The 17560-nt window shown below is 42.2% G+C and overlaps 4 protein-coding genes across 4 annotated transcripts in view; 2 read left to right on the top strand and 2 right to left on the bottom strand.

The window, feature by feature from the left end:
* Window positions 1-17560, top strand: part of LOC115194861 (equistatin-like) — a 364924-nt gene that overhangs the window by 75206 nt on the left and 272158 nt on the right. The gene's annotated exons all lie outside the window — the stretch shown is intronic.
* LOC115194830 (equistatin) overlaps window positions 1-17560 on the top strand; it is a 360364-nt gene that overhangs the window by 84870 nt on the left and 257934 nt on the right. The gene's annotated exons all lie outside the window — the stretch shown is intronic.
* LOC115194836 (saxiphilin-like) lies at window positions 3350-5279 on the bottom strand. The gene is made up of 5 exons (XM_029754758.1): window positions 5259-5279; window positions 4650-4714; window positions 3878-4009; window positions 3561-3648; window positions 3350-3486 (listed from the first exon to the last, which is right to left on the bottom strand). The coding sequence occupies exons 2-5, from the start codon at window positions 4699-4701 to the stop codon at window positions 3471-3473; spliced, it is 288 nt and encodes a 95-aa protein (XP_029610618.1). The 5' UTR covers window positions 4702-4714; window positions 5259-5279; the 3' UTR covers window positions 3350-3470.
* LOC115194835 (equistatin-like) overlaps window positions 9989-17560 on the bottom strand; it is a 244947-nt gene continuing 237375 nt past the window's right edge. Inside the window, exon 5 of the mRNA XM_029754755.1 lies at window positions 9989-10059. Within this exon, the coding sequence (XP_029610615.1) occupies window positions 10024-10059 (36 nt within the window). The 3' untranslated portion in view covers window positions 9989-10023. The remainder of the gene's footprint in view (window positions 10060-17560) is intronic.

Genomic DNA, 17560 nt, shown 5'->3' with positions numbered 1-17560 from the left:
ACAGAACTCAAATGGCAAGCCAAAACCTGAGAAGATTCTGTACAGGAAGTACCCTGTCTGACCATTTCTTGGGCTTCTTTGTCATCTCTATCCAAAACAAATGATCTCTGCTGTAACGTGACATTTTCTAACGCTCCCATAGGCTCTCAGAAGGCGCCAGAACGTTAAATGATGACTTTGCAGTCTCTGGCTGAAAAACAGTAGCGCACTTGGTAAGTGGTCGATCTGAGAACAATGAGACGGGCTTGCGCGTGCACGAGACGACTCCATTTTCAACTTTGAGACCTTTGAACGAAAACAGGGTTTCCCGGTCAAAATATTATCGCTATTTTACGAGAAAAATCACATAAAAATTGATTTTAAACAGCGTTTGACAAGCTTCGAAGTACGGTAATGGAATATTTTGAATTTTTTTGTCACGATACGCGTCACCCTTCGTCACCCTTCGGATAGTGTCTTGAATGCCCGAACAAAACGCCGCTATTTGGATATAACTATGGATTATTTGGAACCAAACCAACATTTGTTATTGAAGTAGAAGTCCTGGGAGTGCATTCTGATGAACAGCAAAGGTAATCCAATGTTTCTTTTGGTAAATCTGAGTTTGGTGAGTACCAAACTTGGTGGGTGTCAAATTAGCTAGCTCGTGATGGCGAGCTATCTACTCAGAATATTGCAAACTGTGCTTTCACCGAAAAGCTATTTTAAAATCGGACACCGCGATTGCATAAAGGGGTTCTGTATCTATAATTCTTTAAAAAAAAATTATGTTTTTGTGAACGTTTATTGTGAGTAATTTAGTAAATTCACCGGAAGTGTTCGGTGGGAATACTAGTTCTGAACGTCACATGCTAATGTAAAAAGCTGGTTTTTGATATAAATATGTACTTGATTGAACAAAACATGCATGTATTGTATAACATAATGTCCTAGGAGTGTCATCTGACGAAGATCATCAAAGGTTAGTGCTGCATTTAGCTGTGGTTTTGGTTTTTGTGACATTACATGCTAGCTTGAAAAATGGGTGTCTGATTATTTCTGGCTGGGTACTCTGCTGACATAATCTAATGTTTTGCTTTTGTTGTAAAGCCTTTTTGAAATCGGACAGTGTGGTTAGATAAAGGAGAGTCTTGTCTTTTAAATGGTGTAAAATTGTCATATGTTTGAAAAATGGAAGTTTTCGGATTTTCGAGGAGTTTGTATTTCGCGCCACGCCCAATCATTGGATATTGGAGTGGTGTTCCGCTAGCGGAACGTCTAGATGTAAGAGGTTTTAAGAAAGTTGATGAGCTTAGAGCAAGGATTTCTTTCCAGAGAGACATCGGGTCCTGTAACATACTTTGTTTCACGGAAACATGGCTCTCTCGGGATACTCTGTCGGAGTCGGTAAAGCCAGCTGGATTCTCAGTACATCGCGCACACAGGAAAATATATCTCTCGGGGAAGCAGAAGGGCGTGTTTCACGATTAATGACTCATGGTGTAATTCTAGGAACATACAGGAACTCAAGTCATTTTGTTCAACCGACCTAGAACACACAATTAATTGCCAACCATATTATCTCCCAAGAAAATTCTCCTCCGTCTTCGCCACGTCCGTTTCCTTGCCACCTCAAGCCGAAACCGACGGCCGTCAAAAGAACTTGATTGGACTTTATGCAAACTGGAAACCACATATCCTGAGGCTGCATTTATTGTAGCTGGGGACTTTAACAAAGCAAATGTAAGGACTACGCTGCCGAAGTTCTATCAACATATTGACTGTCCAACTCGCGCTGCTAAGACAGTCGACCATTGCTATTTAAACTTCCGGGATGCTTACAAGGCCCTCCCCCGCCCTCCTTTCAGCAATTCTGACCACGACTCCATCTTGCTCCTCCTGTCCTATAGGCAGAAACTCAAACAGGAAGTGCCCGTGCTTCGTACTATTCAATACCCTAACCAGAAACTGTGGATAGATGGTAGCATTCGCACGAACCACCGCATTTAATAATCATTAAGCTCGAGGCCCTGAACCACACCCTGTGCAACTGGGTCTTGGACTTAGATACAGGCCGCCCCCAGGTGCTGAAGGTAGGAAACATCACCTCCACTCCGCTGATTCTCAATACTGCAGTCGCACAAGGGTGAGTGCTAAGCCCCCTCCTGTACTCCCTGTTCACCCATGACCGCGTGGCCAAGCACGCCTCCAACACAATCAAGTTTGCAGACAACCCTAAAAGGCTTGATTACCAATGATGAGACAGCCTACAGGGAGGGCGGCTCTGGGAGTGTAGTGCCTGGTTAACAACCTCTCACTCAATGTCAACAAAAGGAGATGATCGTGCACTTCAGGAAACAGCAGAGGGTACACCCCCTTATCTACATTGACAGGACCACAGTGGAGAAGGTGGAAAGCTTCAAGTTCCTTGGCGTACACGTCACTGACAGACAAATGAACCACCCACACAGTGTGGTGAAGGCACAACAGAGCCTCGTCAACCTTGTGGCTAAAGAAATTTGGCTGGTCACCTAAAACCCACACATTTTTACAGATACACAGTTGAAAGCATCCTGTCAGGCTGTATTGCCGCCAACGCTCGTCAGAGGGTGGTGCGGTCTGCCCAAGGAATTACCGGGGGCAAATTATCCCCCCTCCAGGAAACCTACAGCACCCAATGTCACCGACAGGCAAAAAAGATCAAGGGCAACCACCCGAGCCACTGCCTGTTCACCCCACTATCATCTAGAAGGAAAAGTCAGTACAGGTGCATCCAAGCCAGAACCGAGAGACTTAATAGCTACTCTCTCAAGGCCATCACTAGCACTTTAGAGGCTGCTGCCTATAGGAAGCGGCTAGGTCACTGGCCACGTCAATACTATTTACATATCTGCCATTCCTCATCTCATATGTATATACACACTGTATCTTAAGACATTCCGCTCTGACTTCTTCCATAGGTTTATAGTCTTTATTCATTCCTACTTAAGTGTATACACGTTGTGTAATTTGTTAGATATTACTGCACTGTCGGAGCTAGAAGCACAAGCATTTTGCTACACCCACAACATCTGCTATTAACCTGCATGTGACCAATAGTTGATTTGCAATTACATTGATGTCAGTGATTAGAGGGATATAAAGTGCTGAGTACCAGGCAGTTATCAAGTATAGTAGGCTACTAATGACCATCAGCAGCATCATAGCTTGGAAAAGCCTAATTACCATGACTAAGTGGTCACATGGAAGTGACTGCCTTCATGACCACAGGTGTGGTGGTAATACGGTCACCATAGCCTTATTCCTTCCATTTCCCAGAAATGGACTGGTTCAGCATATCACACCAACAATAAAGAAATTGAAGCAACAATTTTAGATCTGGATTTATTCATATAGAATGTGAATCAACGCCCATAGTACTGTAAAGACAAGCATCAAAGTAATGCCAATGTTTTTGCAAAGTCTTCTCAACGGCTTGGTTCCACTGCCTCTCATCTGCGAGAACCACTATAATTAAACAAAAACAAATATTAACACTCAGAACAAGCTGCAAAGAATGAACATTTAGTGAGTGAGTGTACCTGCATGCACATTTGACAGAAGCAGTGCCTGGTGGAGTCTCAGTACCCAGGATCTTTTGTCCAGTTCTGGTAACACACCAAGAGGAACCTACCAGAAGTGGACATGTTAAAAAGCTGTTGCATAAGTCCCCACAAGAAAAGTAAACAAACATGTGACATTTTGTTAGTCCCCATGAGGTCAAATGCTATTTCCAAGGGGGTTAAGGTTAGAATTAAGGTACGGTTTTTGTGTTAAGGGTAGGGGAAATAGGATTTTAAATGGGACTGAATTGTGTGTCCCCACAAGGTTAGCTGTACAAGACTGAGTGAGTGGTAACCTGTAGATCCCCAGTGTTGCTCAGGGGTGTATTCTCCCTGGCAGTCACACGTGGGGACGTAGACTCCAGGCGGGCCATTTATCACAGCATCTCTAGCACGCTCACAAGGGGTCTTGGGTCGTTTCATTGCATCTGGACACACAGGTAACATACATTGTAACGTAGACATAACATTCTGGAAGCTTGGGCTGCATCCCGTGTGGGACCCTACTCCCCTATGGGCCCTGGTCAGAAGTAGTTTATACGGAACAGGGTTCCATTTCAGATGCAACCTAGGGACTTCCTGGCTAAAAAAAATAGAAATTCTGCTACTTGTTTAAAGGGCCCATGCAGTCAAAATTCAGTTTCTGTGTTTTGTATAACTGCTGATGACACTAAGACTGTAAAAGTGGGGGTAAATTGTTCAGTGTCATTTCTTGATAGTTGCTAGACAAGCCAGTCATACATACAGTTGAATGATTAAACTATTCATATCAGAATACCTCAGTCCAGCATCTAGACACCGATATACATGTCTGGAACTAGAAAAGTGGCAGGTAGCCTAGCGGTTAGAGAGTTGGGCCAGTAGTTCATGTCAGTGAACCGACAAGTTGGTATATCCATCTATGTTCCCTTCAGCAAGGTACAACCTTCATTATTCCAGTGTCAGAGGGTGTCCCATGGAGAACCGGTTATGAAAACATTTCCAATTCACACCTGCATGTGTGAAATAGGACAGAGCAACACCCACTAATGTTAATTAAAATGCAGGTGTGAGGCATGTAACTCTTACCTCCGAGAGCAAAAACCGTGCTGATAAGCAGAATGATGGTCAATGTCGCCATGATGATAGGTCTCCTAAAAGAGAGGATTAGATGAGAATTTTAATCAGCTGTGATAGTACTGGAATATTACAAGTCAGTGGAGTGGCTGGTGGAACTAGAGGAGAGGTTAAGGAAACCCTGTGTTAATTACAACACTTAAGCAACTGCTAAGGCAGCATTTTCTAAACCCAGTCCTGAGGACCCCAAGGACCGAGTATTGGCAACACGGTGCTACTAGTCTTCTGCCAAAACTCAGGTATCATCTCTTCAACCACATACAATAGATAAGCCTGGCACACAGGAATATGCATCCTTCACAAATGGCTCCTCATTTCTTATGTAGTGAACCATCTTTGGCAAGGGCCCATAATGCACTACATAGGGATTGGGAAGCAGCCTAGATCTAGTCAGAGACTACCCATTTACTGCAAAGGTAACTATTAGTCTATGCTCTTAAATGCAGGGGGTCACTCCACAAAATGGCACCCTATATAGTGCACTACATTTGACCAGGGCCACATAAGATTAAGGTGCCATTTGAGATGCAGATAGTCTATTAAATAATGATACAATCTCACCTTCTGCACTCTTCCAAGGGATTCACTGGTCGTCTCTCTGTTGTCTGTGAGTTATGGTCTACTCTTCCACCTCTCCTTTTAAAGGATCTGTCACAGGTGTGACTAGTTGCCTCATTAACCCAACGAGAGATCCCGATGTCCGCCATTAGCCAATGATGTAAAGTACTTAAGTAAAAATACTTCAAAGAAATACTAATTTGTTTTTTTTGGGTATCTTTACTTTACTATTTATGTTTTTGACAACTTCACTACATTCCTAAAGAAAATAATGTACTTTTTACTCCGTACATTTTCCCTGACACCCAAAAGTAATCATTACATTTTGAATGATTAGCAGAACAGAAAAATGGTCCAATTCACACACTTAAAAGAGAACATCCCTGGTCATCCATACTGCCTCTGATCTGGCAGACTCCCTAAACACAAACGCTTTCTTTGTAAATTATGTCTGAGTGTTGGAGTGTGACACTGGCTATCTGTAATTAAATTAAAAACAACAAGAAAATGGTGCCGTCTGGTTTGCTTAGTATAAGGAATTTATATAAGGAATAGTATAAGGAATTTGAAATGATTTATACTTTTATTTTTGATACTTTAGTATATTTAAAACCGAATACTTTTCTCAAGTAATATTTTACTGGGTGACTTTCACTTTTAATTGAGTCATTTTCTATGAAGGAATCTTCATAGGCATTGAAGAGAGTAGTAGAGGAAGATGGGTCCAGTTTCGAGGGATCCTGAGAGGCTCCCTGTGAGTATGCCGAGGCCAATAGAGAGTGATAGGAATAACATGTGTTTCAGTAAGGCTCTATTTTTATGTCTGTTTTTTTCTAAACCATTTCCCCATTCTTTTTTACCTTCCCCTTTGTGTCACAAATTGTAATGAATTCACAAACCAGAACAGGACAGCCCATGCTGTAGGACTCAGCCAACGCAGTGCGACTCAGCCCACAAAGTATTTATTAAGTTATACGTTTTAAAAACATTACCATATATTCATTACAGATTTCACAACATATTAAGTGTGTGCCCTCAGGCCCCTGCTCTACTATCACATATCTATATCACAAAATCCAAGCAAGTGTACATGGGTGTAGTGTGTATGTTATCGTGTGTTTGTATACATGTGTCCATGTTTATGTTACTTCAGTCTCCACTGTTCTTTAGGGTGTATTTTTATCTGTTTTTTAAATACAATTCTACTGCTGGCATGAGTTTCTTGATGTGGAATAGATTTCCATGTCGTCATGGCTCTATGTAGTACTGTGCGCCTCCCATTGTCTGTTCTGGACATGGGGAATGTGAAGAGACTTCTTGTACCATGTCTTGTGGGGTATGTATATATATACTGCTCAAAAAAATAAAGGGAACACTTAAACCACACATCCTAGATCTGAATGAAAGAAATAATCTTATTAAATACTTTTTTCTTTACATAGTTGAATGTGCTGACAACAAAATCACACAAAAATAATCAATGGAAATCCAATTTATCAACCCATGGAGGTCTGGATTTGGAGTCACACTCAAAATTAAAGTGGAAAACCACACTACAGGCTGATCCAACTTTGATGTAATGTCCTTAAAACAAGTCAAAATGAGGCTCAGTAGTTTGTGTGGCCTCCACGTGCCTGTATGACCTCCCTACAATGCCTGGGCATGCTCCTGATGAGGTGGCGGATGGTCTCCTGAGGGATCTCCTCCCAGACCTGGACTAAAGCATCCGCCAACTCCTGGACAGTCTGTGGTGCAACGTGGCATTGGTGGATGGAGCGAGACATGATGTCCCAGATGTGCTCAATTGGATTCAGGTCTGGGGAACGGGCGGGCCAGTCCATAGCATCAATGCCTTCCTCTTGCAGGAACTGCTGACACACTCCAGCCACATGAGATCTAGCATTGTCTTGCATTAGGAGGAACCCAGGGCCAACCGCACCAGCATATGGTCTCACAAGGGGTCTGAGGATCTCATCTCGGTACCTAATGGCAGTCAGGCTACCTCTGGCGAGCACATGGAGGGCTGTGCGGCCCCCCAAAGAAATGCCACCCCACACCATGACTGACCCACCACCAAACCGGTCATGCTGGAGGATGTTGCAAGCAGCAGAACGTTCTCCACGGCGTCTCCAGACTCTGTCACGTCTGTCACCTGCTCAGTGTGAACCTGCTTTCATCTGTGAAGAGCACAGGGCGCCAGTGGCGAATTTGCCAATCTTGGTGTTCTCTGGCAAATGCCAAACGTCCTGCACGGTGTTGGGCTGTAAGCACAACCCCCACCTGTGGACGTCGGGCCCTCATACTACCCTCATGGAGTCTGTTTCTGACCGTTTGAGCAGACACATGCACATTTGTGGCCTGCTGGAGTTCATTTTGCAGGGCTCTGGCAGTGCTTCTCCTGCTCCTCCTTGCACAAAGGCGGAGGTAGCGGTCCTGCTGCTGGGTTGTTGCCCTCCTATGGCCTCCTCCACGTCTCCTGATGTACTGGCCTGTCTCCTGGTAGCGCCTCCATGCTCTGGACACTACGCTGATAGACACAGCAAACCTTCTTGCCACAGCTCACATTGATGTGCCATCCTGAATGAGCTGCACTACCTGAGCCACTTGTGTGGGTTGTAGACTCCGTCTCATGCTACCACTAGAGTGAAAGCACCGCCAGCATTCAAAAGTGACCAAAACATCAGCCAGGAAGCATAGGAACTGAGAAGTGGTCTGTGGTCCCCACCTGCAGAACCACTCCTTTATTGGGGGTGTCTTGCTATTTGCCTATAATTTCCACCTGTTGTCTATTCCATTTGCACAACAGCATGTGAAATTTATTGTCAATCACTGTTGCTTCGTAAGTGGACAGTTTGATTTCACAGAAGTGTGATTGACTTGGAGTTACATTGTGTTGTTTAAGTGTTCCCTTTATTTTTTTGAGCAGTGTATATATATTATGTATAGGTGTCTGAGCTCTGTGCCAGTAGTTCAGACAGATTGGTGCATTCAACACCTCTCACAAATACAAGTAGTGATGAAGTCAATCTCTCCTCCACCTTGAGCCAGGAGAGATTGACATGTATTTTATTAATGTTAGCTCTTTGGATATCCAAGTGCCAACCGTGCTGCCCTGTTCTGAGCCAATTGCAATTTTCCTAAGTCCCTCTTTGTGGCACCTGACCACACGACTGAACAGTAGTCCAGGTGCGACAGAACGAAAGGCTGTCGACCTGCCTTGTTAGTGCTGATAGTGCTTCAAGCTGTGTAAGGGCTATTTGACCAAGAAGGAGAGTGATGGAGTGCTGCATCAGATGACCTGGCCTCCACAATCACCCGACCTCAACCCAATTGAGATGGTTTGGGATGAGTTGGACTGCAGAGTCAAGGAAAAGCAGCCAACAAGTACTCAACATTTGGAAACTCCTTCAAGACTGTTGGAAAAGCATTCCACGTGAAGCTGTTTGAGAGAATGCCACAAGTGTGCAAAGCTGTCAAGGGAAAGGGTGGCTACTTTGAATAATCTCAAATATATTTTTTGTTTAATACATGATTCCATACGTGTTATGTCATAACTATTATTCTACAATGTAGAAAACATATATTTTATTTCACAAGTTCTCATTTACAATTGCGACCAGAATTGGATGTAGTCTATCACAGTGCTATCCGTTTTGTCACCAAAGCCCCATATACTGCGACCTGTATGCTCTCGTTGGATGGCCCTCGCTTCATACGCGTCGCCAAACCCACTGGCTCCATGTCATCTACAAGTCTTTGCTAGGTAAAGCCCGCCTTAACTCGGCTCACTGGTCACCATAGCAGCACCCACCTGTAGCACGCACTCCAGCAGGTATATTTCATTGGTCACCCCCAAAGCGAATTCCTCGTTTGGCCGCCTTTCCAAACTCCAAGAATCACTGAAGCCTCATATCTCCCTCACTAACTTTAAGCAAACCCGTTGTCAGAGCAGCTCACTGCACATAGCCCATACTGTATTTATTTAGCCCCTTTGCACCCCAGTATCTCTACTTGCACAGCTATAGCTCGTGTTTAATTACTATAATGTAATTACTTTGCCACTATGGCGTATTTATTGCCTTACCTCACCTGATTTGCATACACTGTATATAGACTTTCTCTACTGTATATTTGTTCCATGTGTAACTCTGTGTTGAACATTTGCTTTATCAAATGAGAACTTGTTCTCAACTAGCCTACCTGGTTAAATATATATTTTTAAAACACAACTGTGACCTGTTCAAATGCATCACTGGTACTGTAGATATTGTAGTGCTAGCATATAGAAAGCTGATGGGATTCTCCTGTTTTTCAAAGAAGCCATCATGCTGGTCTCACGCAATTGCATAGGTTATAGAAATGTTGCGCAACATGAGCTCATTAAGTAATTTCGATTTTCAAATGCCATTTGCATTGATGTCAGAGTGATTAGAGGGACAATACAGTGTTGAGTACCAGGCAGTTAGCAAGTGTGGTAGACTACTAACGACCATCACCAGCATCAGAGCTTGGAGTAGCCTAATTCCTACATGGTCACGTGGAATTTGACTGCCTTCATGTCCTGTAACCACCGGTGTGGTGGTAATACAGTCACCATAACAGTCCAACCCCTTCCTCCATTTCCCAGAAATGGACTAATTCAGATAAATTGTTCAGCATATCACACCAACAATAAAGTAAGTAAATCAACAGGTTAATCTCTGGATTCCTTCATGTATTTATTTGTATGGAATGTGAATCAGTTCCTGTAGAACAGTAAAGACTACTGTCAGTCTTCTACATCTTTAGTTCCAATGCCTTTCATCTACAATTAAACAAAAAAACCATCAAGAACCAGCTGCAAAGTAATAACATTTAGTGAATGATATATACACACACACACACCTTGGTGAAACAGTTGCTAGCAGTTGATAGCAGTGCCTGGTGGAGTCTCGGTACCCTGGATCTTCTGTCCGTAGCTGGTCACACACCAACAGTAACCTACCAGAAAGACATGTTGCATATACAATATATACACATTGAATTATCACATTCGATTTTAGTGTGTGTATGTGCGTCCGTGTTAACCTGTAGAGCCCGAACATTGCTTAGGGGTGTATTGTCCATTGTCGTCACACGTGGGGATGTAGGCTCCAATTGGGCCATGTATAGCGGCATCTCTAGCATCCTCACAGGGTCGTATCATAGCATCTGGACACAGGTAACATACATTGTAATGTGGACATAACATTGCAGGAAAATTTATGGACAGAATATACATGTCTGGAATCTTGGGTTGTGTCCCATATGGGCCCTGGTCAGAAGTAGTTTATACGGAATAGATTTCCATTTCAGATGCAACCTAGGTAACCCCCCCCCCCCTAAAGATTTAGATGCACTATTGTAAAGTGGTTGTTCCACTGGAGATCATAAGGTGAATGCACCAATTTGTAAGTCGCTCTGGATAAGAGCGTCTGCTAAATGACTTAAATGTAAAATGTAAATGTCTAAATATTGAAATTCTGCTACTTGTTTAAAAGCCCTGTGCAGTCAAAATTCTGTTTCCCGTATAACAGCTGATGAAACTAAGACTGGAAATTGTATCAGTGTTATTTCCTGATAGTTGCTAGACAAACCGATCGTAATTCCAGTTGAATGATCAAACCATTCATATCAGAATACCTCACTCAGTCCAGCATCTAGACACCAAAATACATCTCTGGAACTAGAGGAGTGGCAGGTAGCCTAGCGGTTAGAGAGTTGGGCCAGTACCGTAATTTCCGGACTATTAACCGCACCTGAATATAAGCCGCACCCACTGAATTTTAAAAAATATATTATTTTGAACATAAATAAGCCGCACATGTCTATAAGCCACAGGTACATTGAAACAAATTAACTTTACACAGGCTTTAACGAAACACAGCTTGTAACAAAAAATTATAAGCTTTAGTTGTCTTTTTGCACCGAGTCAATACCTCACGCTGCCGATTCCAACGTCTTATCATCGACTCAATAAGACCAAGCTCCCGTGCAGCAGCTCTATTTCCTTTTCCAACAGCCAGATCAATTGACTTCAACTTGAAAGCTGCATCATATGCATTTCTCCGCGCCTTTGCCATGATGAGGGTGATAAAATGACTACCGTGATCAGAATGATGGGAAGTTCGAGAGCGCTCGATTTAATCTAAACAGTAAACCAAAAAGTTGTTTGACCTTAACCCGGTCGGCAATTTCGTTGGTCTAATGAAAGCTTCATGCAGTAAAAAAAAAAAACTGAGCACGTCACAGAATGTGTTTTTTTTTTAAACTTGAAAGCTGGAAAAATCCATATATTCGCCACGTCATTGTTTAAGCCGCGAGGCTCAAAGCCTGGGAAAAACAGTTGCGGCTTATAGTCCGGAAATTACGGTAGTTCAAATCAGTGAGCTGATATATCCGTCTATGTGCCATTCAGCAAGGCACAACCTTCATTTCTCCAGTGTCAAGGTTGATAATGGCTGACCCATGGAGAACCGGTTATGAATAGAAACACATGTCCAATTCACACCTGCGTATTAATACCTACATGTGTGTAAAGTAGGACAGAGCAACACCAAATAAGGTTTTTATTAAAATGTGGTGAGTAGGTGTGAGGTTTGTCACTCTTACCTCCCAGAGCAAAAGCTGTGCTGACAAGCAGAATGATGGTAAATGTCGCCATGGTGATCGTCTCCTGAGAGAGAGAACAAGAGTGAGATTAGTTGAGCATTTTAAATAATCTGGTACGGCTGTGGGTACTAGAGGAAACCCACTGTTAGGTACAGAACTTACTCATCTGCCAAAGCAGCATTTTCTAAACCTAGTACTGAGGACCCCAAGAACCAAGTATGGGCAACACAGTGCTACTAGTCTTCTGCCAAAACTCAGGTATCATTTCTTCAACCACATACAATGGATTAGCCTGGCACACAGGAATATGCATCTTCCCAAATGGCTCCTCATTCCTTATGTAGTGAACTACCTTTGATGAGGGCCTACAATGTGCTACATAGGGAATGGGAAGCATTATAGATATTGTCAGAGACTACCCATTTACTGCAAAGGTAACTATTAGTCTATGTGATTAAATGCAAGGGGGGTGGGGTCACTCCACAAAATGGCACCCTATTTAGTGCACTACATTGACCTGTGCCATTTGAGATGCAGGTAGTCTATTAAATAATGATACAATCTCACCTTCTGCACTCTTCCAAGGGATTCACTGGTCTTCTCTTTGTTGTCTGTGAGTTATGGTCTACATCTTCTACCTCTCCTTTTAAAGGATCTGTCACAGGTGTGACTAGTTGCCTCATTAACCCAACGAGAGATCCCGATGTCCGCCAGAAGACAGTGGTGTAAAGTACTTAAGTAAAAATACTTCAAATAAATACTAATTCGGTTTTTTGGGGTATCTTTACTTTACTATTTATGTTTTGACAACTTCACTACATTCCTAAAGAAAATAATGTACTTTTTACTCCGTACATTTTCCCTGACACCCAAATGTACTCATTACATTTTGAATGATTAGTAGAACAGAAAAATTGTCCAATTCACACACTTAAAAGAGAACATCCCTGGTCATCCCTGCTGCCTCTGATCTGGCAGACTCCCTAAACACAAACGCTTTCTTTGTAAATGATGTCTGAGTGTTGGACTGTGACACTGGCTATCAGTAATTAAATTAAAAACAACAAGAAAATGGTGCCGTCTGGTTTGCTTAGTATAAGGAATTTATATAAGAAATAGTATAAGGAATTTGAAATGATTTATACCTTTATTTTTGATACTTTAGTATATTTACAACCGAATACTTTTCTCAAGTAATATTTTACTGGGTGACTTTCACTTTCTATGAAGGAATCTTCATAGGCAGTGAAGAGAGTAGTAGAGGAAGATGGGTCCAGTTTCGAGGGATCCAGAGAGGCTCCCTGTGAGTATGCCGTTCCCAATAGAGAGTGATAGGAATAACATGTGTTTCAGTAAGGCTGGTTTCTTAGCATTCATAGCCATGGTGATCAACTGTACCACAGAAATGGAACATAAATCACAGAAAATAGATGTTGTGGTGGTAGCTGCAGAGAACTCCTTGGGTTACGAAATTTTACAGCAGAATAGTTACAAGGTGTGATGAACGATAGTGTCCCGTTCTCACAGGCTTCTGGCCTGCTGTAGGATCAGATTGGGCCAAGTGGTGGAATAGTGGTGAGGTTTTGATGGGTCTAGGATCACACAAAAGCACGAGTGCAAGCACACACACACACACACACACACACACACACACACACACACACACACACACACACATACTAAATTATCCAATTTTAGTTAACCTCGGGATCGGTGTCCCCCATGCGGGGCGGTTGAGCTAACGTAGTCTTATGTGATTAGCATGAGGTTGTAAGTAACAAGAACATTTCCCAGGACATAGACATGTCTTATTTGGTCAGATAACTTAACTTCTTGTTCATCAAACTGCACTGTCCAATTTACAGTAGCTATTACAGTGAAAAAATGCCATGCTATTGTTTGAGGAGAGTGTACAGTTATCTATTTGAAAATGTATATATTGATCAATTAGGCACATTCGAGCAGACTTGAAACAACATTTTGAATAGAAATGTAAAACTTGCCATCTAGTAGCCAAAATATAAATTGCGCCTAGAGTCCTAAGTCAGATAATCTTCATTAATAAACACATTTGTTGATGCAACATTTTCAACAGAAATTAAATGGTTCATTGGATCAGCGTAAAACTTTGCACATACACTGCTCCCATCTAGCCAAATTCTAAATTCACCTGGGCAGGAATAATACATTATGGCCCCTGATTCGAGACAGGTGTATTACAATTGTCCATTGTAAATCAAAACAAATTTCATACATTTAGTATCTTTACAAGATTAAATCAAGAATAGTCTGATGGGTGACAATATTACCCTATAAACTGTGAATGATATATTATCACTTATGTCCAGTGTAATTCAAGAAACAGCACATAACTTTTTTTTGGCTACTTTTTCAAATCAAAGTGTAATTTAATGTTTTTATTTTACTTTAATTTAACTAGGCAAGTCAGTTAAGAACAAATTCTTATTTTCAATGACCGCCTAGGAACAGTGGGTTAACTGCCTTGTTCAGGGGGAGAACAACAGATTTGTACCTTGTCAGCTCGTGGATTCGATCTTGCAACTAGTCCAATGCTCTAACCACTAGGCTACCCTGCCGCCCGATATGTTTTGATAAGGTTTGTGTCACTACTAAAGTGGCCAAATAACTTCTTAAAAATGAAACACATTAATCCACTTTATAATGGGTGTAGAGCCTAACTGGAATACATTTGCAGCGCGTGAGTTTCTCATTTGGGGAAAATAATTTTCACTATAAAAATGCAGCTTGATAATAAAAGCAAAATGAAAAGCTGAAAAGTATTAAACCTCTTTGTTACGGCAAACCAAAACAAGTTCAGGAGTAAAGGTTTTCTTATATAGTCACATTATAACTTGCATGGACTCACTCTGTGTTCAATAATAATGTTTGACATGATTTTTGAATGACTACCTCATCTCTGCACCCCACACATATAATTATCTGTAAGATCCCTCAGTGGAGCAATGCATTTCATACACAGATTCAACCGCAAAGAACAGGGAGTTTTCCAATGCCTTGCAACGAAGGGCACCTATTGATAGATGAGTAAAAATAAAAGAAGCAGGATATTGCAACAATAAGGTAATTTATCCATTTAATTGGGGATTTTGATGTGTGCTTGGGGCTATTGTCTTGCTAGAAGATTCACTTGCGGTCAATGTCAGCATTCTAACAGAGAGAACTCGTTTTTTTTGGGCTATAATGTCCTGGTACTTGGTCAAGTTTATGATGCCGTTGACCTCAAAATGCGTCACAGAACCAGTGGTAGCAAAATATCTTCATAAACGTTAAAGATGCAGAACCAAATTTTACTGTAGGTATGAGGTACTTCTCTGCAAATGCTTCTGTTTTTCCACACCAAAACCACCACTGATGTTCATAACTAAAGAGCTCTATTTTCATGTCATCTGACCATAGCACTGCCTGGAGTTTGATAAATGGCACTTGGATTGGAACCAGTGTTATTTCCTCCTTAAAGGGATAGTGCAATATTTTGGCAATTAAAACCTTTTTCTTCTTACCCAGTGTGGTGGATGAATCAGAATTAGTTGGGTAACATAGATAATGAAGATGTTTTATTAGTATAATATGCTTATGTGAGATACTTGTCATTAGAGAGTGTCCTTTGGACTCTGGTGTCTTTCAGTTGCACGTAACCCTTGGCTGGGGCTCAGTCATTTGGGGCTCAGTCATTTGGGGCCAACAGAGGGGAGAGGTCAGACTTGTTTTTTACATGTCTCTGTTGCTATGCAGAATATCAGCAAGAGAGGAGGACAGAATGAAACATTGTCTTCATATGTGAATGTGTCTTTACCTATTCTTAAACCATGGGGAGGGATGGCGTGATTAATGGGGAACCAATTATTTGTCTCCACAATGTCTGTGCGCAAGTTACTCCCCTCAGTGAGCTTGTCCAGGAGTGGGAACAAGAGGTGTTTTACTGAGGATGGGCCTCTATGTGATAGCACTGACAGAGGAGATTTATGGTGTATTTTGATAAGAACGCCTAAAAAGCATTCCAGAGGACATGAGCTAATGGTTTTGTTCAATACCGTACCAGGGAGGGACAGTTCTAGGGAGACCAGACACCGGTCTATATAATGAACACTGTTGAGATAGCAGTTGCTGTCTGCTGTGTTTTATATATATCTTTTCATACAAAACTTAACTGAACTGTTCCTAAGATCTGTGGTTTGTCATGTCAAAGGAGGGTGGATATTTCCTATAAAATATCTCAGTAGCCATTGTGTTGGAACCTCCCTTTTTCAATGGTTCATTCGAGAGAGTGCATTATTGAAGGTCAAGTGCTTTTGGAAAAGTATCTTAATTATTAAAGATGTAGTTTAAACTCAGACTGGTGTGTTTGTAACTCTCCTCATTTGGTAATGCAGAAATTAGCCACCACACCAGAGTCAGATTTTGTCTCTGTATGCAATTTGAAGGACTTTGAAGGTAGTTTTTCCATCGATCGCTAACTAGCGTCAGCGCAATGACTAGAAGTCTTAGGGATCTGCTCTCATAGTTAGCAATTGTGCTGAAGCTACAGTAGTTAATTAAAAAAACTTCCTTCAAACTAAAGAAAGAGGGCTAAATTGCCAAAATCTCACAATATCCCTTTAACACCTTGACCGGTCATCTTTCCTCCTCTTATCTCCTCACCTAACCTCTCCTCTTTCATATACCTCTCTTCCCTCCTCCTCTCCTCCCCTCTCCCCTCTCCCATACCTCTCTTCCCTCCTCCTCTCCTCCCCTCTCCCCTCTCCCATACCTCTCTCCCCTCCTCCTCTCCTCCCCTCTCCCCTCTCCCATACCTCTCTTCCCTCCTCCTCTCCTCCCCTCTCCCCTCTCCCATACCTCTCTTCCCTCCTCCTCTCCTCCCCTCTCCCCTCTCCCATACCTCTCTTCCCTCCTCCTCTCCTCCCCTCTCCCCTCTCCCATACCTCTCTTCCCTCCTCCTCTCCTCCCCTCTCCCCTCTCCCATACCTCTCTCCCCTCCTCCTCTCCTAACAACACAAACCCTGGTCCTACTTTCACTCTCCCTCCTCCAGACCTTCAGCTTTAAACATTTTGTCGACATTTAGAAAGTTTGCATAGAAAAAATATGTGACAATTGCCTGCTACAGTGAGATTCCGTTGAACTGTCTTGTGTCGATAAAAACAACTGGACGTAATAACTTCCTTAAAAAGGAGAGGAGGGAGACATAGGACTCAATCTCAGCCAAAGGGAGAGTTAGAACTCAACTCACAGGCAATATTTCAGAAAGTGAGATTTCAACATATGTTCATCTAATACTGTATGTGAATGTATCCCAAATAGCCATCTATTCCCTTTGGAGTGCACTATTTTTGACCAGAGCCCATAGTGAATATGTTGCCCTGGACAAATGTAGTGCACTTGTTTTAAAGGCTAATGCTTATTCCACAAACTCTCAATTACCCTCTGGACACGCCCTTCTCCTGCTAACTCACCACACCTGAACTCACTCTGCTAATCACCAATTCCTCTTCCATTCTTATGATATAAAAGCAGCTTGTTCTACCTGGGTTTGTTCAGCATTTGTGGTGACCCAGTTCCTTTATTGGTTTTGTTGTTGGTTGGCTAAAGTAAGTTCCTGCTTTTGAAACAGTTATATGTTTTTAATTTCCTGTGTTGT

Source organism: Salmo trutta, chromosome 5 (genome assembly GCF_901001165.1).
Source record: "Salmo trutta chromosome 5, fSalTru1.1, whole genome shotgun sequence".
NCBI classification, from domain to species: domain Eukaryota; kingdom Metazoa; phylum Chordata; class Actinopteri; order Salmoniformes; family Salmonidae; genus Salmo; species Salmo trutta.
Note: the sequence above shows the minus strand (reverse complement) of the source record. Positions and strands in the feature narration are given on the sequence as shown.

What these genes read in the sequence shown, in the direction of transcription:
- LOC115194836 (XM_029754758.1), bottom strand. Translation starts at nt 4,701, where the DNA reads ATGGCGACATTGACCATCATTCTGCTTATCAGCACGGTTTTTGCTCTC. An exon ending in CACGGTTTTTGCTCTCGGAG is followed by an intron (nt 4,010 to 4,649) that starts GTAAGAGTTACA and finishes CTGTGTGTCCAG; the next exon opens with ATGCAATGAAACGACCCAAG. An exon ending in GCAACACTGGGGATCTACAG is followed by an intron (nt 3,649 to 3,877) that starts GTTACCACTCAC and finishes CACTTCTGGTAG; the next exon opens with GTTCCTCTTGGTGTGTTACC.